The sequence below is a fragment of the Chiloscyllium plagiosum genome, chromosome 17 (genome assembly GCF_004010195.1).
Source record: "Chiloscyllium plagiosum isolate BGI_BamShark_2017 chromosome 17, ASM401019v2, whole genome shotgun sequence".
NCBI lineage: Eukaryota > Metazoa > Chordata > Chondrichthyes > Orectolobiformes > Hemiscylliidae > Chiloscyllium > Chiloscyllium plagiosum.
Window position 1 is genome coordinate 67,782,060 of NC_057726.1, and position 24,655 is coordinate 67,806,714.

Genomic DNA, 24,655 nt, shown 5'->3' on the forward strand with positions numbered 1-24,655 from the left:
TGTATTGTCATTCAGACTAAAATTGGAAGAGAAATCCAGTTAATTGTTAGATAATTTCACATGAGCAGTACAACCATAGACTTAGATAATACTTAAGACTTTTGAAACAGAATAATCCCATTCTTTTCAGTGAGACCCTTATTGTCTGATTGTTTCGTCTGTGTGATTGCAGTGAAGTTTTTTTGGTCACCTCAGCAGTCATTGTGAATGAGGAGCCTTATATCCTGATGCAAAATGCCAATTCATAACTAGTTTTCTGTTGGTCCAAAGACACGTTTCAGATCATAGATAAATAACACGATGTAAAGGGCTGAATTCTCCCATATTCCTTAACTTACAAGGAGAATTTCCTGCTATGAGGCCTTGTGTTTTAATTATAATACTGCTTTCACGAAATACCATGCTCCAACAGTGCCTTCCCTTCAGATGCTGGCTCTCCAACTTTTAATAACAGAGGTATTTGTATTGCTGGGATAAAGATTCATAGAGTCATACAGTATGGAAACAGACCCTTTGGTCCGACTAGTCCACGTTGACTATGTTTCCAAACTAAACTAGTCCCACCTGCCTGCATTTGGCCCACACACCTCCAAACTTTTCCTATTTATGTACTTGTTCCAAATGTTGTCACTGCAACTGTATCCAGCACTTCCTTTGGCAGCTCATTCCACACACTAACCACTCTCTGTGTAAAACAGTTGTCCTTCATGTCCTTTTTAAATCTTTCTCCTCTCACCTTAAAAGTATGTGCTCTAGTTTAGAACTCCCCCCCCCCCCCCCCCAAAAAGATCTTTGCTACTCAACCTTATCTATGCCCTTCATGATTTTATAAACCTCTGTAAGGTCACCCCTCAAGCTCCTACACTCCAGTGAAAAAGGTCCCACCCTATCCAGTCTATTTTTCGAACACAAACCCTCCACTTCTGACAATATCCTGATAAATCTTTTCTGAACACTTTCCAGTTTAATAATATCCTTCCTATAACTGAGTGACCAGAACTGGACACAGTATGACAGAAGAGGTCTCGCCAATGTCCTGTACAACCTCAACATGACAAGCCAATTCCAATACTCAAAGGTCTGAGCAATGAAGGCAAGCATGATATATGCCTTCTTAACCATCCTGTGATGGAAATTTCAAAGAATTATACACTGGAATACTAAATTGCCCATAGTGTTCTTGGGATGTGTAATTTAGCTGCATTAGTCAGGGTTGGTAACTCTTTGAAGGGTTGGTGTGGACTTGTTGGGCCAAAGGGCCTGTTTCCACACTGTCGGGATTCTAACTCTGATTCTAAAAAAAAGTTGTTCTATAGCAACGAGCCCAACCATTAATTGTGTAAGTCCTTCCCTTGTTTGTTTTACCAAAATGCACTATCTAGTATAGATCCAAATTAAACTCCATCTGCCACTCCTCAGTCCATAGACCGAATTGATCTTTGCAATCTTAGATTAACCTTCTTCACTGTTCGCTATACAACAATTTTGGTGTCATCCACAAACTTACTAAGCATGCCTCCTATATTCTCATCCAAATCGCTTATATAAATGACAAACAAATGTAGACCCAGTGCTGTTCTCTATGGGACACCATTAGTTATAGGCTTCCAGACTGAAAAACAATCCTCCACCACATGTCTTCTACCCTAAAGCCAATTTTATATCCAATTAGCAAACTCACCCTGAATCCCATGTGATCTAACTTTACTAATTAGTCTATTACGTGGAACCATGTTAAAGACTTCACTAAAGTACAAGTAAGCAATGTCTTCTGCTCTGCCCTCATCAATCTTTTTGATTACTTCCTCAAATAACTCAATTAAGTTTGTGAAACACGATTTCCCTCACACAAAACCATGCTCACTATCCCTAATCATTCCTTGTCACACCATTTGCATGTAAATCATATCTTTCAGAATCACCTCCAACAACTTGCCCATCACTGATGTCAGACTCACAGGTCTGTCGTTCACAGATTTCTCCTTACAGCCTCTCTTAAGTAAAGGGATGACACCCTCCAGTCCTCTGGTATCTCTGCATATACTAGCATACTTGATGGTGGTGCCATCCTGGAACCTCAGCCATGCTCTTGAACAAACACTAACAGTCCCGAGCACCCTTCAGTGTTCAATATTGTGGTACAACAGCTTTAAATCAATGCTTCTCATGTCACACTGATGGCACAGCTGACACTTCCTTGCATGTAGATCTGCACATTCTTATCACTATGGCTTTTTCAGTGTCAGCAGTCCTTACCACATCCTATCCAGCAAGTCTCTCTAAATCAATGTTTTAGTTTCCTGAATGTCCACCATAGCTCAGGTCTTATTAATGATGAATGTGGGGTCTGATACTGCAAAGCTGTATCATGAACAAGGTTCTGTTCTTTCTGATGAACATCCTGACTGCCCTGCCTGGAAGACTGACCCTGCTCTCCCAGCTTGTCAGCAGCTGCCACATTCCCTCTTTGCTCTAATGGTGCAGAGCATAACATGCTATGATTGTAATGTGGAGGTGCCGTTGTTGGACTGGGGTGGACAAAGTTTAAACATCACACAATACCAGGTTATAGTTGAATATGTTTATTTGAAAGTACAAGCTTTTGGAGCGCTGCTCCTTCGTCAGATAGCTAGGGGGGCAGGATCGTGGGACACAGAATTTATAGTAAAAGATCAACGTGTCATACAACTGATGTGATGTATTAAATAAACGTAGATTGCTGTTAAGCCTTTAATCACTTAGAATGGGGATGCATGTTTTGATTGATTAATTTGTAAATCCCAAAACTTCTTTCAAGTCACAGTCCTGAGATAACTTAAGATTTTATAAAAAAAGTGAAATCTTAGCTCAGACAATGAATTAAAGGTGTGAGGTTAGAGTCTGTCTGTATCCAGCCTAGAGTCAGACTGGTTCTATTTCCAAAGTAGGAATTTGCAAAATACCACATGGACTGACCGTGAATAGATGGTATGCTTTTGGAACAAAAAGTGTATCCCGAAGTCCGCCTTGGAGGACGGTTACCTGAATATGAGGCCGAATGTCCTTGACCACTGAAGTGTTCCCCGAATGGGAGGGAACATCCCTGTCTGGCAAATGTTTCTTTGTGTCCATTCATCTGTTGTTATAGCGTCTGCTTGGTCTCGCCAATATACCATGTATCCCTATTCTAAATGATGAAGACTAAACAGCAATGCATTGCTTCAGTTGTATGACACTTTGATCTTTTAATATACATTCTGTGTCCTATGATCCTGTCCCACTAGCTATCTGATGAAGAAGCAGCGCTCTGAAAGCTTGTACTAACAAATAAACTTGTTAGACTATAACTTGGTGTGTGATTTTTAACTTTGCTTTGATTATGTGACACATTCTGTTTGTAGCCCTTGTCTCCCAGCAACCCTCATCGTAAGGCATCTTGATACTCAAACAAAGAAACACATGCGTTCTCAAGGGTGTAGGAATCATGGCAGTACTAGAATATCGCTGATCACTTACACATTGATGGTATGGAACATTTTTCTATTCATGAACTCAGCTATCTTGTGTATCAGCATGTGAGAACCTCTGAGGAAGGATCATTAGATCTGAAACATTGACTCTGCTTTCTCTTCATGGAAGTTGCCAGACCTGCTGAGTTTCTCTGGCAATTTTCATTTTCTGCAGTTACATGATTAGTGCAAATGTCATTTCATAGTCATACAGCATAGACACCACGTCCATACCTACTAACAAACACCAAACTACAGTAGTCCCATTTATCTGCACTTGGTCCATAGCCTACAATGCTCTTACATTTCAAATACTCATCTAGGTGCTTCTTAAATGTACCTGCCTGCATTACCCTCTCAAGCAGCATGTTCCATGTTTCTACTGCCCCATGGATAAAAAAAAAAAATTCCTTAGGTCTCCTCTAAACCACTTGCTCTGCACTTTAAACTTATGTCCTCTGGTCTTAGACATGGGGAAAAGATTGTCACGATCTATCCTACATCTAAGCCTCATAATTTTATATATCTCAAGCATATCTCCTTCAGCCTTCTCTGCTCCAGACTAAACAGACCTGGTTTATCCAATCACTCCTCATAATTGAGATTTTCTATCCCAGGTGAATCTTCTCTGCACCCTCTCCAGTGCAGTCATATCCTTCCAACACAGTGACAAGCAGAACTGCAGACAGTACTCCATCTGTGGTTCAACCAAGGCTTTATAAAGTTGTTACAAGACTTTCCTGCTCCTATATTCTTTACCCTGGCTAATTAAGGCAAGCATCCGTTTGCCGCCTTCAAAACCAAATCTCCCTACATTGACACCTTCAAGGATTCATGGACTTGGACACCATTGTCCATTTGTTCCTCAAGACTCCCTAGGGATATCCTTGAACACTAGGGACCCACCATTCATTGCTTATATTCTTCCCTAAGTAGACCTCTCAAAATGTATGACCTTGCACTTACCAGGATTAAATTCCTCCTGCAATTGCTCTGTTCAATTTGCCAGCTGATCAGTATCAGACTGCAGCCTGACTATCAACAGGACCACCAATGTTTGTGTCATCTGCAAACTTACTAATTATACTTTCTATATTTGTATCCAAGTCGTTGATGTAGACAGAATTCAGGAAAGGTCACAGCACTAATCTCTGTGCTACACTGCTGGTCAGAGGCTTCCAATCACATAAACAGCACTGGTAAAATTCTAGAATCCATCATTAAGGATGAGGTTTCTAAATTCTTGGAAGAGCAGGGTCGGGTTAGAACAAGTCAACATGGATTTAGTAAGGGGAGGTCGTGCCTGACAAACCTGTTGGAGTTCTTTGAAGAAGTGACAAGTAGGTTAGACCGGGAAAACCCAGTGGATGTGGTCTACTTAGACTTCCAAAAGGCCTTTGATAACGTGCCACACGGGAGGCTGCTGAGCAAGGTGAGGGCCCATGGTGTTCGAGGTGAGCTACTAGTATGGATTGAGGATTTGCTGTCTGACAGAAGGCAGAGAGTTGGGATAAAAGGTTCTTTTTCGGAATGGCAGCCGGTGACTGAATGGCAGGGTTCAGTGTTGGGGCCACAGCTGTTCACGTTATATATTAATGATCTGGATGAAGGGACTGGGGGCATTCTAGCGAAGTTTGCTGATGATACAAAGTTAGGTGGACAGGCAGGTAGTACTGAGGAAGTGGGGAGGCTGCAGAAGGAACGAGACAGTTTGGAGGAGTGGTCCAGGAAATGGCTGATGGAATTCAATGTGAGCAAATGCGAGGTCTTGCACTTTGGGAAAAAGAATAGAAACATGGACTACTTTCTAAACGGTGAGAAAATTCGTAAAGCCAAAGTACAGAGGGATCTGGGAGTGCTAGTTGAGGATTCTCTAAAGGTAAACATGCAGGTTGAGTCCGTGATTAAGAAAGCGAATGCAATGTTGTCAATTATCTCAAGAGGATTGGAATATAAAAGCACTGTTGTGCTACTGAGACTTCATAAAGCTCTGGTTAGGCCCCATTTGGAGTACTGTGTCCAGTTTTGGGCCCCACACCTCAGGAAGGACATACTGGCACCGGAGCGTGTCCAGCGGAGATTCATAAGGATGATCCCTGGAATGGTAGGTCTAACATACGAGGAACGAGGAGACTAGGACCTGTGGACACAGCCTTAGAATTAGAGGGGGTAAATTCAGAACAGAAATGCGGAGACATTTCTTCAGCCAGAGAGTGGTGGGCCTGTGGAATTCATTGCCACAGAGTGCAGTGGAGGCTGGGATGCTAAATGTCTTCAAGGCAGAAATTGATAAATTCTTGATGTCACAAGGAATTAAGGGCTACAGGGAGAATGCGGGCAAGTGGAGTTGAAATGCTCATCAGCCTTGATTGAATGGCGGAGTGAACTCGATGGGCCGAATGGCCTTACTTCCGCTCCTATGTCTTATGGTCTTATGATTTTATCATCACCCTTTGCCTCCTATTTGGAAGCCAGTTTTGGATCCAGTTTTCCAACTTACTTTGGATCTCATGGGGCTGTTACCTTTTGAATGAGCAGTCCATATGAAACCTTGTCAAAGACCTTACTGAAATCTATGTAAACCACATCACTTGCATTACCCTTCTCAATATATTTAGTTACCTTCTCAAAAACACTCAATTAAATCTCCCTCCAACAAATCTGTGCTGACCAGTCCTGATCAATTCCTGCCTTTTCAAGTATCAATTAATCCTGTCCCTCAATTTTTTTTTCCAATAACTTCCCCACCATTGATGTCAGACTAAATAACTGGTCTGTAATTACCTGGCATATCCCTACTGCCCTTTTGAACAAAGGAATCGCATTAGCTATCTTCCAGTGATGTGGCACTTTATCTGTAACCACTAGTATATTAAATATCTCTGCCAGGGTCCCCCCGCAATCTCCTTTCTTCCCTCTTGCAGCAGTTTAGGATATATCTCATCAGGCCCCGGGAATTTATACATCTTTATACTTGCTAAATCATCTAATATCTTAACAGGCTCGAGAATCTCGCCATTCCGACTGAAATCTCCAGCTACACTGTCTTACTTCTTACGGATGAGAAATATTCATTTAAGACTTCACCCACATCCTCTGGCTCCTCACAAAGATTGCCCCTTTAGTCCTTAACAGGAACTACGCTATCCCTGGTAATCCTCTTGCTCATAATATATTTATAGAATGCCTTAAGAGTTTTCTGTAATTCTGCAAAAGGTAATTAGTGGCCTCTCTTTGCCTTCCTAATTTCTTTTTTTAAGCGCGCGTGCTCCCCCCCCCCCGTCCTGAAGTGCCTCTCTTGTTTTTAATGTTCTGTATTTCACATACGTATGGGGATCGGTTTAGCTCAGTTGGCTGGATGGTTGGTTTACAGAACCAACAGTGTGGGTTTAATTCCCATCACCAGTTTGAGGTTACCATGAAGGGCTGTCCTTCTCAACCTCTTTCTTTGCCTGAGGTCTGGTGGCCCTCATGTTAAATCACCATCAGTTACTTCTCTCTAATAAGAGAGCAGCCCCTATGGTCTGGTGAACCCCGGTTTTGACATCTTCCTCTGTACTGTGACAGCGAGCGTTGCACTGACTCTCCAACAGTGCTACACACCTTCAGTACTGACACTATAACAGTGAAGTGTTCTGTCAGCACTGACTCTTCAGCAGTGTGGCACTCCCTCAGCACTGGCACTGTCAGTGTCAAACTGGATAATTTAGTCTAAACCTTGGAACTTCTACCTCCTAGTTTTGAAGCCTCTTTGCCATTTTTGAATGGCTATTAAGTACCATTAGCATCATGTGGAAATTCTGAATGGTAAATTCATGAGATGAAATGTGATAAAAGTTGATGTTAATTGAGAGTCGACCAGAGCAGGAGTGGTCCCTTTTGGAGTCAATGAAAATGTAATTAAATCATTGTTGACAATGGCTAAGTGAGACAACTCCAGTTCTAAAAGAACTATTTTATGAATGCAATAAAATTTACTTAAGAAATGTTTAACAACAAAATGGATCAAAATTCAACCTCTTCTCTCTAACTTTAATTATCTGTGCCCTCCCTCCAAGGAGATTCTCCGAACATTTCAAGAGGTGAATAAAGGTCAGCCTGTCATGGCTTGTCAGAAAATTTCTAGAAAAGATATTTAAAAATATTTTTACTGACATTTTGGAAAGGTTTTACATCAGTAAATTTTCAAGAATTTTCCCAATACTTTTCCGAACATTTTCCAAACTTTGTTTAAGCCACAGCTAGTGTATTGTGTGCAGTTCTGGAAACCACATTGTAGGAGAGATGCGATCGCAGTGGAGAGGATGCAGAGGACATTTACCGGGATGTTGCCTAGGCTGAAAGTTTCAGTTATGAAGAGAAATTGGATAGACTGGGGTTATTTTACTTTGAGCAAAGGAGGTTGAGAGGAGATATAATTGTGATATATAACTTTATAAAGGGCCTAGATAGGGTAGACTGGAAGACTTTTCTCCCTTGAATGGGGGAGATCAATGACCAAGGGGCAGTGATTGAAGGTACAGGGCCAAAGGTTTAGAGGAGATGTAAGAAAAACGTTTTTAGTCAGGGGGTGGTGGGAATCAGGAACTCACAGCTTGTAAGTGTGGTTGAGGCAGAAACCCTCAAAGGTTTAAGAGTATTTAGATGCACACTTGAAAAGCCAAGGCATAAAAGGCTATGGAGCGAGTTCTGGAAAACAGGATAGAATAGTTGGGTGGTTGTTTATGATCAGCATGAAGGTGATGGGCCAAAGGGCATTTTTCTTTGCTGTAAATCTCTATGACACTAAACATTTTGAGAATAATTTTCCAAAGGTTTTGTAAAAGTTTCACTAAACTTTGAAAAAAATTCTAAAAATTATCAACAAGTTTTAAAAGTTTGGCAGGGAACGAAAATTAATTTTCCCTGTAGTTTTCTCTAACTCTGGGAGACAATTTAGGAGCTTTTTATTTTTACTGCCAGTTTTCTCAAATTAATGACTACCTGTAAGAACAGAACATGCTGGAAATAATTAGCAGGTCTGCAACATTTGTGGAGGGGATTAATGATCACCTATTTTAGTGGAACTGAACCTGAAACATCAACTTGTTTCTCTCATCACAGAGGCTGTTGAGTGTTTTACATCCCTTTCTGGTTTAATTTCAGATTTCCACATTAACTGTATGCTTTTGTAAGAATGTACAGTATCTGTTTATGATGAAGTTAGCCTGGACTCTGGAAAATCTTCCTGATTTTATAAAATAGAGATATTCATTAATTTTAAGGGTTAGAAATCAAGCAATTTCCTGATGCTCAGTCCCAGCAGAAAAATATGTGTGCTGAGGGCACACATTTGTAAGGTTTATATTTACAATTTATATTAATGATTTAGGTGAAGGAACTAGATTTAATACCTCCAAGTTTGCAGATGACACAAAACTGGGTAGGAGGTTGAGCTGGGAGGAGGATGCAGAGATGTGATTTGGACAAGTTCAGGGAGGGGCAGAAGTATAATGTGAGGTTATTAACTTTGGGGCAGAAACAGGAAAATAGACTATTACCTCAGTGGGAAAGGGGAGGTGCAGTGAAATCTGGATATCCTTGAACATCATTCGCTGAAAGAAAATATGCAGTTGCAACAGGTGGTGAAAAAGGCAAATGTTGTGTTGGTCTCCAGAGCGAGAGGCTTTGAAAACAGGAGCAATTATATAGAGCTTTGGTGAGTCAACACCCAGAGTATTGTGAGCAGATTGGTCTTCTAACCTTAGGAAGGATGCTCTGGCAAGTGACTGCAACAAAGGTTTACCAGCCTGATTCCTGGAATGACATTTAAGAGATTGTGCAGTTAAGATAATATTCTCTGGAGTTTGGAAAAATGAAGGGGTTTGCAATGAAAACTATAACATTCTAACAGGACTAGGCAGGATAAACACATGAAGGATGTTGCTGATGACTGGGGATTGCACAATAAGTGGTCACTACCTAAGAATACGGGGCAGGACATTTATGACTGAGATGAGGAAAAATTTCTTCACCCCGAGAGTGGTGAGTCTATGGAATTTGCTGTCACAAAGTGTGGGTGAGGCCAAAATATTGAATGTTTTCAAGAAGGTGTTAGGTACACTTCTTAGGGCTAAAGGGATAAAAGGGTATGTGCAGAAATGGGGACATTGTTCTGACTTGGAAGATCAGCCATGATAATATTGAATGGTGGACCAGGCTCCAAGAGCTGAATGGCCCACTTTTGCTTTTGTGTGTCCATGTTTTCTGTAGGCTTGAGGCAGAAGATGAAAAAAATGCAGACACAATTGAAACAAGTGCCGACTTTTCACAACAACATCTGTCCTAGTAAGAGACTATTGATCATGGTGGTGTTTTATGCTGCTTTGATCTGTTTGATTTGTAAAACCCTTGAAGATGTAAGTGTAACAAGCAATCAGTTGAATACTTTGTACTTATTGTCAATTTACCTACATCTAGATACTATTGCCTGATGAGGCATGTCATTGAAAGAATTTCAAGGATTTATAAGGGCTTGGGTGAAAATGGGGGAGATTGGGGGCTTTCTACTTAAAAAGAAGGTACTGTTTATTCCTTCAGAAATTATATTTTCTCTTCTTTGCCTTTCTGTGTTAGATATTCTCTTTGCATTCTTTGTTCTGTTAACTAGCTAGTTGAGACCACAGGATGCCGCATGCATTCTCTTGTATTTGAGGGACACAGACTAAGCAGGAGCTACTTTGAAACAAGAAACAGATCTCTGATGAATAAAACCATGAATAATATTAAGCCTGTACCCTTCTCTTTGTACCATGCACAGTATTTGTCACTCCACTTTAGGAAGGATACAAATACATTGGAGGCAGTCCTGTGAAAGTTCACCAAGCTTGATCCCGACATTGAGTAACAGTTGATTAGATTTAGAATTGAGAAGTGATCTTATTGAAGCACAAATGATTTTTAGGGAACTTGACAGGGTAGATGCTGAAAGACTGTTTCTCCTTGTGGGAAAGTCTAAGACCAGAGGACATCATCTCAGAATAAAAGCCCACACATTTAAGTGAAAGATGAGAAGGAATTTCTTCTCAGAGGCAGTGAATCTGTGGAATTCTTTACCACAGAGGGCTGTTGAGACTGAATTGTTAAGTATATTTGATGCTAAGATAGACAAATTATGAATCAGAAAGATAATTAAGGGTTATGGACAAAATACAGGAAAACTGAATTGAGGATTTATGGATCAGCCATGATCTTATTGAACAGTGAACCAGACTCAATATACTGTCTTACATCTTATGGTTTTATGCCTTTCCTGTCTGCCCACAATTGTAATCCTTCATCCTTGGAACTATTTTAGTCAACTTTTTTTGCACCCTCTTCAAACCTTTAAATCTTTCTGCAGTTCCCAGAATTGAGCAAAAAAGATCCAGCTGGTCCAAACTCGTATTTAACTGAAGTTTAGTGTAGCCCTTTAACTTTTGTACTCTATGCCTCTATTTATAAAGGACTCCAGATGTTTTAATAATTGTTTTAACATGATTTGTAAGATAGCCCTCCCAGCTGTCTCTATTTCTACATTCCATTTGAAGTTGTACTGTTGAGCTAGTTTCATTTCTCCTCATTCTTCCAATCAAAATGTTCAAACTTACATATCCCCATTGATCTTTATCAACTTGTGTCCAATGGTTCATCCCCCATGGTGAAAATTTCCCTTTGTTCATTGGTTACAGTAAGGATGCAAATTATCTGCTGCAGAAAAAAAATGACCTTGCTTTCTGTCATTTAATCCTTGAGAAAAAAAGCTTGGGTCTATATTTTTGTACAGTCGTTGACATTCCTGGGATCTTTCAAAAACAGTGATCAGGACAAATTGGACCGCAGGGTCTGTTTCTGTGCTGTACGTCTCTATGACTTGCATCTGGAAATCCTACCTCTAATTCCAACAGATTATAAATTTGCTGATAGGGGATGGATTGTGACTTGTGCAAAAAGGACACCAGGACTCAGCCATGATAAACTTTTAGAATGGACAGGAATGTTTGTGAAGCGTGGATAAGATCTATAGACTTGTCAGCTATAAGTTTATTTAAATATAAAAGCCCTTTAAAATTGAAACAAAACTGCTTGCCTGTGCCTGTGAGTTAATAAAAAATACTGAGCTTGTAGTTTCATAGCTGTTTGATGAAATAGCCCGAAGTGTTATCATTATAGCATTATTCCCACATTCTTTCATTATCATAATGTTGGGGGGGATGGGGGCGGGTGGGGGGGGGGGTGAAAGTTCACAAATCAAAGATGTTGTTAAAGAATTAGATATCTTTGGCTTGAGGCTTTGAATCCAAATGTTTTCATAAGGAATTGAGCACATGAGCAGATTTAAATGGGCTTTCATGAATGTCTTTAATCAGATGTATATCAGCAAAGTATGGAATAGATATTTAAAGCTTAATTTTATTTCATCTCCAAGAGTCTGCTCATGCTGCGCTTTGAATGAGTTGGCATTGAGGGTGTATGAACAAATAGTGGTGGTGGGTGACGTGTGTGGGTTGGCAAAAGCTGAAATATGTGGGGAAGGGTGTACTTGCAGGACACTTACGATACACAGACCTGCATTGTGGTGCACCAGCGTTGATGGACTCTGTTGACAGACAGCTCACTGATTGGACCAGGCTTTCTCTCAGCACTTGCTCGTTGGCACCTACCTGGACAGTCCCAGCATCTATGCCTCACTGTGCTAAGGGAACAGTCACAGAATCTGGCAGTCTGCCTTGCTGGTCATCAGGGCCCATTCAATGGAGTGGCCATCTTGCTGTATGTCAGTGTTTGATGTCGATGCCACACTGACACCAGCAGCTACCACGGTAAACACACTGTGTGTGCAGCATGTGGACCGACAGGGATTAAAGGAGAAATTCTCATCCATGTCCATGGATGCACTCCTCTGCCTGGTGCTCTGGCACAATAAGACAAGGCAGCCCCCAACACCACCACAGGGGATTGAACAAAGAACATTACAGCACAAGAACAGGCCCTTCAGCCCTCGAAGCCTGCGCCGATCCAGATCCTCTATCTAATCCTGCGCCTATTTTCTAAAGATCTGTATCGCTTTGCTCCTTGCTTATTCATGTATCTGTCTAGATACATCTTAAATGATGCTATCGTTCCCACCCCCACCACCTCCGCTGGCAACACATTCTAGGCACCTATCACCCTCTGTGTAAACAACTTTCCACATATATCTCCCCTAAACTTTTCCCCTCTCACTTTGAACTCATGACCCCTAGTAATATTTGTTTATTCAAACATCTGCAAGGTGAGTCTGCCTTTTTAGTGTAATACTAACTGTGCAAAGTCTCATTGGATGCCATCTTCTTTACAGATCTCATATTAAATTATTTATTTGATAAATTCACACTGTTATGTTGACCAGATATCTCAGGTATTAATTTCCCACAGTATACCTGACAGATATTTGATCTTTTGCCGCCTTTATTTTTGCTGATCGTGTTACTCCTTACATGCGTGGCCCTTGCTCTTGTTATGGACCAGGCCAGACCTGCTCAAAATGTTTTGAGAAGGTAGCCTCGACCCTAAATCTTTTTATTTGCTTTAGGCAGATGTAAGTGGATGTGCCAGGAGTGATGTAGCTGGTCAAACTACTCAGTTTTAAACAAAACGGACTTTATTTACAGATTGCCAAATGAAGCACAAACAAAGGAGAACAGAATATGGAAGAACTTAACCTATCCGAAAACCGAACCAACTCTATGGCAACTTGATGATACTGTTCCAATTTCCTGCAATATCCCCATAAACACATTGCTTAGCAAAAAAATGTCATTCCAAACACATTACAGACAGGAGAGGATTTAGAGAGAAAGTTCAAGAAAGACGTCTGTTGAAACATGGAACCTCTTTTCACTGTAGCTGCTTCTCTAGCTGCTTTTCTTAGCTAAAACTGTACCAAAGTAGAAAAACCCCTGAACTGGGCAAACTCCCCTTTTGTTGTACGAGTCTTTTGAAAAAAAAAATCCTATAGCTCCTTTTCCTTGATTGTCACCTTCGGTACTATCCTGAAGAATCTTAATGTACTTAAAGCTTAATTTTATTTCATCTCCTAGAGTCTGCTCATGCTGTGCTTTGAATGAGTTGGCATTGAGGGTGTATGAACAAATAGTTCATCACACTCTTCAGTTTGTTTCTGTACATCTGTGTTCTTTATCTCTGTCCCATTTGCTTTAACTGAAAATTTAACCATTATCTAACTGATTCAGTCTCTTCATGGCCCTCTGAGCTATGAAAGTTGGGAGCTTTTCTGGCTTTGTATAACTACCTCAGGAGCAAAATTCGACGCCTCTGTTTTATGTCGAGGTTTTATAAACTAAGGATATACATAAACTCTCTGTAGCTCATAAAGTACTTTGGTAAGGTGTTCGCTCCTGTTGAATATAGGAAATGCAGCATCCAATTAGCACATGGTAAGGTTTTACAAATTAATAGTCCTGCCAATTGTAGCTGGAAGTAAAATTGTCCCCCACACTTGGGCAGTATCTAGCCTCACACAGCTGCAATTGGGAAATATTGAGCTATTGTGGGTGGAGAGAAATTCAGTAGCAAAATTAAATAAAATTATGCCTTCAATCAAATTCATCATTTACTAAATTCTTTTCCATTATGATCCATTGTAGGTGAGGATATCTTTATCCATTTGTATGGAGCTGCAACAGACATAAATGTAAGACTGGACAAAAACTCAGTAATGATTGAGAAAACCTACATATCATTGGCTAACCAGAGAGTGGTTTCCATTTGCAATAGGAGTGATGTAATTGTGCATTTTGAGTGGAAGGCCTTTGCAACTCCAGAAGAAGAGGAGCAGCAAAAAATCAGGTCAGTCAATTAGTACCTAAGACTCTTTAATTTATGTAATATTTATTATCTAAGTCTCATAAGGACATTTCTGTAATATGTATTAGATCCACCTTCAGGATTTGAAACCTCATTTGCAACCAGCCTCCCAAATAGTCATTATATCTGCCATTATTGGTTGCAGACTGGTTCTCATTTTGGTCCCAACTGATGGATGAACATTCCTGATGAATGAACATTCCTGATGAAGGCTTTTGCCTAAAAAGTTGATTTTCTTGCTCCTCAGATGCTGCCTGATCTGCTGTGCTTTTTCAGCACCACTCTAATCTTGACTCTGATCTCCAGCATCTGCAGTCCTCACTTTCGCCCTGATGGATGAGACAAGGCAACTTATCTTTTGGTGACCTCATAGTGTTGGGTAGAGATCATGCTTTTGCAAGGTCCTCTGATAATTGTTACCCAATGGCTAGATCTTTTGATATATTTTTAAAAACAAAGTTTGATGCTATGCTGGTGTTGTAGAAAAATTCAATAAATGTTCCCATACTGACTCCAATTTTTATCCTGGAAGCTCTATGGAAGCCCTCCCCATATCTATCACATACAGTACAGTTCATCGGCTCTCACATATCTGTAACCTCATCGTGGATGAGTAGGCCTACATTCTGTCTTGGCTAAAACCTGGCTCTGAAATGATGACGTTTTCTTTTTCACTGAGACTTATTTATCAGGTTACGTATTCTATTATGTTCTATCCGTAAACTGCTATGAAAAGTAACTGGAACTCAACTCATGGCTTCAACTTGACATCCTTCCCAATAAAGGGTCACCTACCTGAAACATTAAACCTGAGATCACTTTTTGCAGGGATGTTAAGAATGTCTGAACTTGCTAAAATATTACTGGAATCCCAATTCCAGAAGTACTGGCTCCAAATGCGTACAAATATGTGTCAGGGATTAAGTGCATGAATGGAATGTTTGTTTTTATAAAGAATTATGTTCTTGAAGGAATGTATCACTAAGGTTTTTTTTAATTGATGACTTATTTTTAGACTTAGAACTTCATTTTATTTCACCTCAATTTTGCATCTGAGATCTATAGATGATAGATTCTCAGTGAGTTGACATAAAGTAGTGGTCGATGTGGGAGAACATGTCGATAAGAGTTGACAGTAATTTGGTACGGGCGCTATAACAAACCCTGGTAAAGGGGGATAGATTGACATGGAGGGTATGAGGGGCTGTGGAGGAGAGTGGCAGTATGAATTGGGATGAGTGATGTAGATGAGTCATAGGTAATGGATGGACATAAGGGCTCGAGGTCTGTTTTTTTAATTCTTGTCTATTTTTATGGGATGGCAGTCATGGATCACCAAAGCAGGCCTTTAAGCCAGCCACCACCTTGGCCCCTAACAGTGTGTGTAGTACCTCTGAATTCTTTCCAGGGCAACAGCCTGATTTCCGTTAACCCCCACCACACCCCATATTTCTTGGTGTTCTGAAGAAGAGCCATCTTGGTCTCACAATGTTAACTCTGTGTCACTTTTCACAAATGCTGCCAGACCTGTTGGATTTCTCCAGCACTTATTTCAGATTTCCAGCATCCACTTTCTTTTGCTTTTAAAAAAGCCAGTTTGACTTAAGTCCCAACAATTACAATTTAAACAGGCTTTTCATTAATGCTGGTGTGTATTTCTCTAAAAATGCAACTTGGGATCTGATGATGTGTGCAATTTTAACTCTGACATTCCTGCAGCTTTCAGTCTATGAGTTGGGCCTATTTCTGAACTCTACTGTTATCTAATAATGCTATATACCCATAGAGAAGACATGCAGCAATACCACTTAAACATCCAAATACTTTGTGCCAGCTGTCCTAATGCCAGTTATCCCGCTAACAGGAATATTGGCTCACACTATGGCTGCCAGCGCATATGCGGTTTCTCCCATTACTGACACCATTGGTGTGTGTTCAGTGCCAGTACTGGCAACTTTCCTTGCTCAGTTGTTGTCTTCAGTGCATCCTGTTGTCTGCTGGCCTGGTCCCATTGTCTCTCCAAACAAAAACCCTCTCACTATAAATCTTCTAAGCCCTAACCTGTTAGCTTCAGTTTCCTTTACTCCTCCCAATTCCCCACCTGCCTTTTCCTGTTCCCTACACCTCTCCCAAGCCCCTGTCTGCTGCCACCTATTCCTTTCACTTCTACCCAGTTCCCTTCAGCCTTCTCCTGTCGCCTTCATCTCTGCCAAGCCACCACCTGCGTTCTGCTGTTCCCTCTGCTTCTCCTGAGCTTCATCTGCCCTCTCCTGTTCCTTTCACCTTTTCCGTGCCTACCTTCTCTCAAACCTTTACAAGGAGTCTGATTAAAACTGTGTGTATTGATGTGATTATTAATGGTGAACTTATAGGTTGGAACTGGTTTTGTTTCGAGTTTTTCAGAATTCTAAACTATTTGCTTCGTACTTCATTATTCTGTTAATGATCATGAAAGGGACATCAGTGGTACTGTTGTAACACTTATAATGGCACAGAAATGTGAGTTGGCATTATTAAGAAAACTGAGATAAGTGCTGAGTACTAAGATAAGATTAGAAACTGATTGAGGTAGGATAAGCGGAAATAGCAGATGTTCTTTCGTGCAGCAAAGTAAAATATTGTGAACATTGAAGTGGATAACTTCAGGATTTCTCTCCTATTTAGGTATGCAGCAGAGAACTGACACATATACCAAACTGACAGTACCCTAAAGACATAGGTCATGCCTGGGTGATCTCCAAATATAAAAACTGTAAAGAGACTTGGAGGTATTCACTGACTCGTCTTTAAAGGCTCACTGATAACTTGAAGTATCTTCAGGGAACCAAATTGGATTTGAGAATATGTTATCAGGTGAATGTTGTATAAATAAATTAAAACTATGAACAGGATTTTCTTCACATGTTTCAGCATCTGGGACAAATGTGGGTCAGAAACCTGTGCTGAGTTACCCAATTGTAATTTATGAAGTGCAAACTTTGCAGAACACCTACATTCTTTCTGCAAAAATAATCCTGAGCTTTCAGTTACTTGCCATTTCATTACAAGAGCTATGTTCCCAAGCTAACATATTTGACTAGGCTTGCTGTAGTGCTCCAGTGAAGCTCAGCGCAAGCCGGATGAATACCATCTCATTTTCCGCTTGGAAACCCTGCAGTCTTCTGGACTCAGTATTGAGTTCAATAATTTTAGGTCTGAGCACCTTCCCTGTGTCCTTCCCCCAACCTCCATACATCAGCTCCTGTCATCACAAGGGTTCTGACCTACTGTCAGCTAGTAATGGTCCCTGTTACCAGCTATTCATTCTCCCAGGCTGACTTCTTTCTTTTCCTTTGTCTCCCCAAGTGTTTTTCTCCCTCTCTGGGCTCCAGCTGTTGTTTATTCCTCCCTTCTTCCCCCACCCCTTCTTTAGCGTTTATACTAACCTTTTCCCAGCTACAATCAGTTGAAAGGTCAGTGGACCTGAAATGTTAACTCTGTTTTCCCTCCACAGCTGCTGCTAGACCTGCTGAGATTTTCCTGAAAATTCTATTTTTGTTTCAGATTTCCAGCATCCTCAACTCTTTGGCTTTTTGCTTCACATTCGAATTATTGTGTGTTTAGTTCTCTGGATTTAGTTACAGAAAGACTTTAAAGCCATGGACAGATTTCAAAGGAGATTTACTAGAATTATACTGGGAATGAGGGATTTTAGATACAAGAAAAGACTAGGGAAATTTGGCTTATTCTCCTTGAAACAGAGAAGATTAAGAGGTAACCTTACTGAGGTATTCAAAATTACGAACAATTCTGTTTATTTAAGAAAGACTGCAATGAGATGCCTGGGAACAATAGAGTCTAACGTCAATGGTGAGTATGTTGCTTGAGGACATGATTTACATGCATTTGGAGAGGCAAGCACAGTTTAGGGATCATCAACACAGCTTTGTATATGGGAAATCATGACTCTGACACTTATTTGAGGATGTGACCATGAAGAAAGGTGAGGACAAGGTGTTGCTATAGTTTCTATGGACATTAGTATGGCATTTGACAAAGTTCTGCATGTTAAACTGGTTTGCAAAATTAGATTCTATGAGAATCAGGGAGAGCTTGCCAATTGCTTACTAAATTGGTTTGATGATAAGAGACAGGTGGTGGTGGAGGGTTGTTTCTCGGACTGGAGGCCTGTGACCAGTGGTGTTCCACAGAGGTGGATGCTGTGACCACTGTGTTTGTCATTTGTGCAAATGATTTGGATGGGAATATAGGAAGTACGGTTAGTAAGTTTGCAGATGACATCAAAATTGGTGGTATAATAGGCTGTGAGGAAGGTTATCTCAGATTACAAAGGAATCTTGATCACTTGGGCCAATGGGCTGAGGAGTGGCAGATGGAGTTTAATTGAAATAAATGCGTGGTGTTGCATTTTGGTCAAATGAACAAAGGCAGGATTTACACAGTTAGTGGTAAGGCCCTGGGAAGTGTTATAGAACAGAGAAACTTAAGCATTTAGACAAAGTTCATTGAAAGTTGCAACAGAGGTAGACAGATTGGTAAAGAAGACATTTGGTGCACTTGCCTTCATTGCTGAGACCATTGAGTATAGAAGGTGGGATGTCATGTTGTGATTTTACAGGATATTGGTGAGGCCATTTTTGTGTACAACTGTGGTTGTCCTACTATAGGAAGGATATTATTAAATTGGCAAAGGTGCAGAAAAGATTCATTGATGTCACAATAACTCGAGGGGTTGAGTTATAAGGAGAGGCTGGATAAACTTGGACTTTTTTCGTTGGAATGTAGGAGGTTGAGGTCACCTTATAAAATCAAGAGGGTCATAGATAAGGTGAATAGCAAAGATTTTTCCCTAGAGTGGGGGAGTTCAAAATTAAGGAGCATAATTTTAAGACGAGAAGGGAAAGGATTAAAAGGGACCTGAGGGACAACTTTTTTACACAGAAGGTGGTTCGTATATGGAGTGAACTGCCAGGGGTGGAAGGGAATTACAAACAGCTTCCTTGAAACTGAATGAACGTTTTTAATGCCTTGGTATTTTGTTGCCTTCAGGTTGGAATATTATCAGATGCTAGGGCACTAATTCAAGAGATATATTAAGCAATTTGTGCTGTTTCTTTATTGCTTTTATCCTCATATAATTCTACAGATGATTGGAGGTGCTGTAAAAATCAGTTTCATTTGATTTGTAGATATATTCTCAGAATCATTAACAAATGATATCTTTTTTAAGTTGAGAGAAAATTTCAAGTTGTTTTCTTCATCAAAACTAAAGGTTGGGAATTTCCCTGCCCATCTGATGCCAGCAGAGTGTGCATTGAGATCCACACACATTATTTAAAATAATCTCTACATTATGATATGAAGTTATGCGAATTGGCAAATAAATGAGCTGCGGATATGCTTGTTATGAACTAGATTTGTAAAGGTGGGGTCATGTTCATTTGACCAAACAAACTGGCAACCCCAAATAAAAACAAAATATCGCAGATGCTGAAAATTTGAAACAAGTGCAGAGAATGACGGAGAAACTTAGCAGGCCTGCCAGCACCTGTGGACGGAGATGTGGAATGTTTCGCTTTTCATAGATGCTGCCAGTCCTGCTGAGTTTCCTCAGCATAGTTTGTTTGATAAGCCCAAAAGTATGATCTCCGATGCAAGAGCAGTCAAGAACATCACTGATTTGTAAAACAGACCATTCACTAGAATCACAAAAGAAGAGCAGAATTGATGGAATATTAGCCGTACTTTATTTGACTCTTGATCTTCTGTTTTCCTGAGTTACAGAGTCATAGAGTCATGCAGCATGGAAACAGACCCTCCGATCTAACCAGTCCATGTCGACCCATAATCCCAAACTAAACTAGTCCCACCTGTCTGCACTTGGCCTATTATGCCTGCAAACATTTCTAATTTGTGTACTTATCTAAATGTCTTTTAAATGTTGTAACTGTACCCGCATCCACCACTTCTTCTGGAAGTTTATTCCACATACGAACCACTGTCTGTGTAAACAAATTGCCGCTAATGTCTTTTTTAAGTCTATCTATAAAAACATGCCCCCTAGTCTTGAAATCCTCCACTTTAGGGAAAACATACCTACCATTCACCTTATCTATACCCCTCATGACTTTGTAAACCTTTATAAGATCACCTCTCAAACTTCTATACTTGAGTGAAAAAAGTTCCGCTTTATCCAGCCCCTCCTTATTACTCAAACCCCCCATTCCCGGCAACAGCCTGGTAAATCTCTCCTGAGACTTCTCCAGCTTAATAATATCCTTCCTATATAGGACAATCAGAACTGGACACAGTATGACAGAAGAGGCCTCACCAATATTCTGTACAACCTGTACATGGCATCCCAACTCTGGTTTAATTACCGGTAGTTACTCTGATTTGCCCTTGGTACATGAGATCTGAAGCCAGCAGTCAATTGAAACCCCACACGTGCATCTTGCTCTGCTCTATTTAACTGAGCTTAGACTATCTTTCAAGGAATTTAAAGTAACTGAAGGGAAACAAAACCTGTTCAGCTTCATTTGACTGCTGGACGTAAATTATTATTTTCATATATTTGTTTTTGGAATGGGGGTATCATGGAAATACCGTCATTTATTGCTCATGCCTTCTCCTTGAGAAGGTGGTGACCTGTCTTCTTGAACTGCTGCAGTCCCTGTGGTGAAGGAACTCCCACATTGATGTTTGGAAGGCAAGTCCAGATTTTGACCCCACAACAGTTAAGGAATGGCTGATATAGTTTCAAGTCAGGTTGATTTATGGCTTATCCTGATGTAGCCATGATATTTATTTATTTTTATTCTCTTGTGGGACATGGCCAGCATTTATTGTCTATCCAAAGTTGCTATTGAAAAGGTGGTAGTGAGCAGTCTTCTTGAACCACTGCCATCCATGTGCTGTACGTGGACTCATAATGCTGTTCGGGAGGGAATGGCTGGACCAGTTAAGATAGTGGTCAGACCATAATGTTGATGGTGGGTTTTCAGTGATGGTAATGTTGTTAAATGCCAGGGGCTAGTTGTTGTGTTTTGTCTCATGGTTAGGATATCAATATGCCTTTATGAAATATTCTCATAATTCCATTACCACATTCTAGTAGGTGACCTGAGAGTATAAAGATTTCTTACTCAGTTGTATCTGGGATTACTTGAAGCAAGACACAACTGAAAGTACACTTTTTTGTTATATACTACTATCTTAATATTAACTGATGCATGTATATGCCTGAAGAGCATAATATTTGTCGATATTGAGGGGGCTTGACAGGCTTCATGTGGTAAAGATGTTTTCTTTTGTGGGAGAATTAGGTATTACAATTTAAATATAAGAGTTCAGCCTTTTTAAAACAGATGGAAATTGTTTTCTATCATAAGATCATTAGTCTTTAGAACTTCCTTCCTCAAAAGTCAGTGGCAGCAGAGTCTGTGAATTAGTTTTAAGGCAAACATGAATAGATCCTTGGTAAGCAAAAATTGAAAGTATATGGGAAATCCTAGCAGCACTGGGACAAGGCCCTTTGTCAATTTGTCCACAGGTAGGCAGACCTCCTGACAACCTCATGCAGGTAATTTGTGGCAGATTGGGTGGAAAGGTTGCAGACACCTACCTGGCTACTTGCCCATGAGTGGAAAATCAGCCCATAATCTGATGGTTTGTGATTGGAACCAAGCATTGCATTAGTATGTTTGAACACCTACATGAACACTGAACAAGAATAGTTGAACATCCGCGTTTTGTAGATGAGGTAATTGGCCTCCAATGAACACAACCATCTTACTTTATGTTTGGTATGACTGCAACCTGCGGAAAATGTTCTCACTGATTTTTATTGAGTTTAGTTTACTAAGGCTCCTTGTTATCACAGTTGGTCAAGTGCTTTCTTGATGTTAGAGTCAGGAACTCTCTGCTCTTCATCGGAATTCCGTTCCTTTTTTTCATTTATTCATGGGATGTAGGTGTTGCTGGCAAGGCCAACATTTATTGCCTACCCCTAATTTCACAGAGGGCATTAAAAGTTTTGTCCATGGTAAGACCAAAGCTCTAATGAGAGCAGGAGCTGAGCAGACTTGATGGAACCTATACGAAGCAACAGTGTGCAGGTTATTGTTCAGTAGGTTCTGCTTGATAGCATTTCATTTATTTTTTTAAATCTATTTTCCGAATCAACCTGTTCAGAGGTATTATTAGACATTAAGGTGAAATCAGGAAGGCAAAGAGGGGTATAAGAGAGCATTGGCAAATAAGGTTAAGGATAATCTAAAGAGATTCCACAAGTACATTAAGAGCAAGAGTGTAACTACAGAGAGGGAAGAGCCTCTTAAAGATCAAGGAGGTTATCTTTGTGTTGAACCACGGGAGATGGAAGAGATACTAAATGAACATTTCATGTCAGTTTTTACTGTGGAGAAAGAAATGAAGTGTAGAGAATACAGAGAAATAAACTTTGATGTTTTAAAATAAATCATGTTACAAGAAGAGGATGTTTGGGAAGTGGTAGAGAATATGAAGGTAGATAAACCTCCAGGACCTAATCTAATGTATCCCAGAATGTTATGGGAAGTAAGAAAGGAAACTACAAGATCCCTTGCAGAAATATTTACATCATCTATAACTACAGCTGAGATGCCTGATGACTGGAGGGTGGCTAATGTTGTACCTTTGCTTAAGAAATATTGTAAGGTGAAACTGAGAACTACAGACTTGTGAGTCTGACTTTAATTGTGGGTAAATTGTTGGAGGTGATTATAAAGGATAGGATTTATGGATATTCAGAGAGGCAGAAATTGATTAGGGATAGTCAGCATGGTTTTGAGCAAGGAAAATCATATCTCACAAACTTGAATGCATTTTTTGAGGAAGTTACCAAAAAGGTTGATGGCAGAGCAGTAGACATTGTTTATTTGGATTTTAGTAAAGTCTTTGACAAGGTTCCACATGATAGACTAATTAGTAAATTTAGGCCACATGGGATTCAGGATGAGTTTGCTATGTGGGTACATAATTGGCTTAATGGCTGGAGACAGACTAATGGTGGGGGGGTTGCTTTACAGACTGGAGGTCTGTGACCAGTGATGTTCCACAGAGATCAATTCTGGATCCTGTTTTTTTTTATATTTATATAAATGATTTGAACAAGATATAGAAAGCATGGTTAGTAAGTTTGCGGTGGCATTGTAGATAGTGAAGAAGGTTTTCTAAGATTATAAGAGGATCTTGATCAAATGGGTCAATGGTCTGAAAAATGGCAGATGCAGTTCAATCTGAATACATGTCGAGGTATTGCATTTTGGTACAACAAACAAGGATTACCTTATGCAATTAACAGTAGGGCCTTGAGTAGTGTTGTAGAACAGGGGGAGCTAGGGGGTGCAGGTATATAATTCTTTGAAGTTTGTGTCACATAAGACAGGATGGTTAAAAAGGTGTTTGGCATGCTTGCCTTCATTGCTCGGTCCTTTGAGTTTGGGGGTTGGGAAGTCATGTTGAAGTTGTACAGGATATTGGTGAGGACTCTTCTGAAATATTATGTGTTCAGTTCTGGTCGTTCAGTTAAAGGAAGGATATTATCAAGCTGGAGAGCATTCAGAGGAAATTTACCAGAATGGTGCTAGGTATTGATGGTTAAATAGGAGGAGAAAGTGAAGACTGCAGATGCTGGAGATCAGAGCTGAAAATGTGTTGCTGGAAAAGCGCAGGAGGTCAGGCAGCATCTGAAGAGCAGGAGAATTGACGTTTCGGGCATGAGCCCTTCTTCAGGAATGAGGAAAGTGTGTCCAGCAGGCTAAGATAAAAGGTAGGGAGGAGAGACTTGGAGGAGGAGCGTTGGAAATGCGATAGGTAGAAGGAGGTCAAGGTGAGGGTGATAGGCCGGAGTGGACGTGGGGGGCTGAGAGGTCAGGAAGAAGATTGCAGGTTAGGAAGGTGGTGCCGAGTTTGAGGGTTGGGACTGAGACAAGGTGGGGGGAGGGGAAATGAGGAAACTGGAGAAATCTGAGTTCATCCCTTGTGGTTGGAGGGTTCCTAGGCGGAAGATGAGGTGCTCTTCCTCCAGCCGTCGTGTTGCTATGGTCTGGTGATGGAGGAGTCCAAGGACCTGCATGTCCTTGGTGGAGTGGGAGGGGGAGTTGAAGTGTTGAGCCACGGGATGGTTGGGATGGTTGGTCCGGGTGTCCCAGAGGTGTTCTCTGAAACGTTCTGCAAGTAGGCGGCCTGTCTCCCCAATATAGAGGAGGCCACATCGGGTGCAGCGGATGCAATAGATG

General features: G+C 40.6%; 1 protein-coding gene across 2 annotated transcripts in view; it reads left to right on the forward strand.

The window, feature by feature from the left end:
• hydin (HYDIN axonemal central pair apparatus protein) overlaps window positions 1–24,655 on the forward strand; it is a 915,145-nt gene that overhangs the window by 241,097 nt on the left and 649,393 nt on the right. For both annotated transcript variants that reach the window (XM_043707374.1, XM_043707375.1), the window contains one exon: window positions 14,156–14,357. In XM_043707374.1, the coding sequence (XP_043563309.1) occupies window positions 14,156–14,357 (202 nt within the window). The remainder of the gene's footprint in view (window positions 1–14,155; window positions 14,358–24,655) is intronic.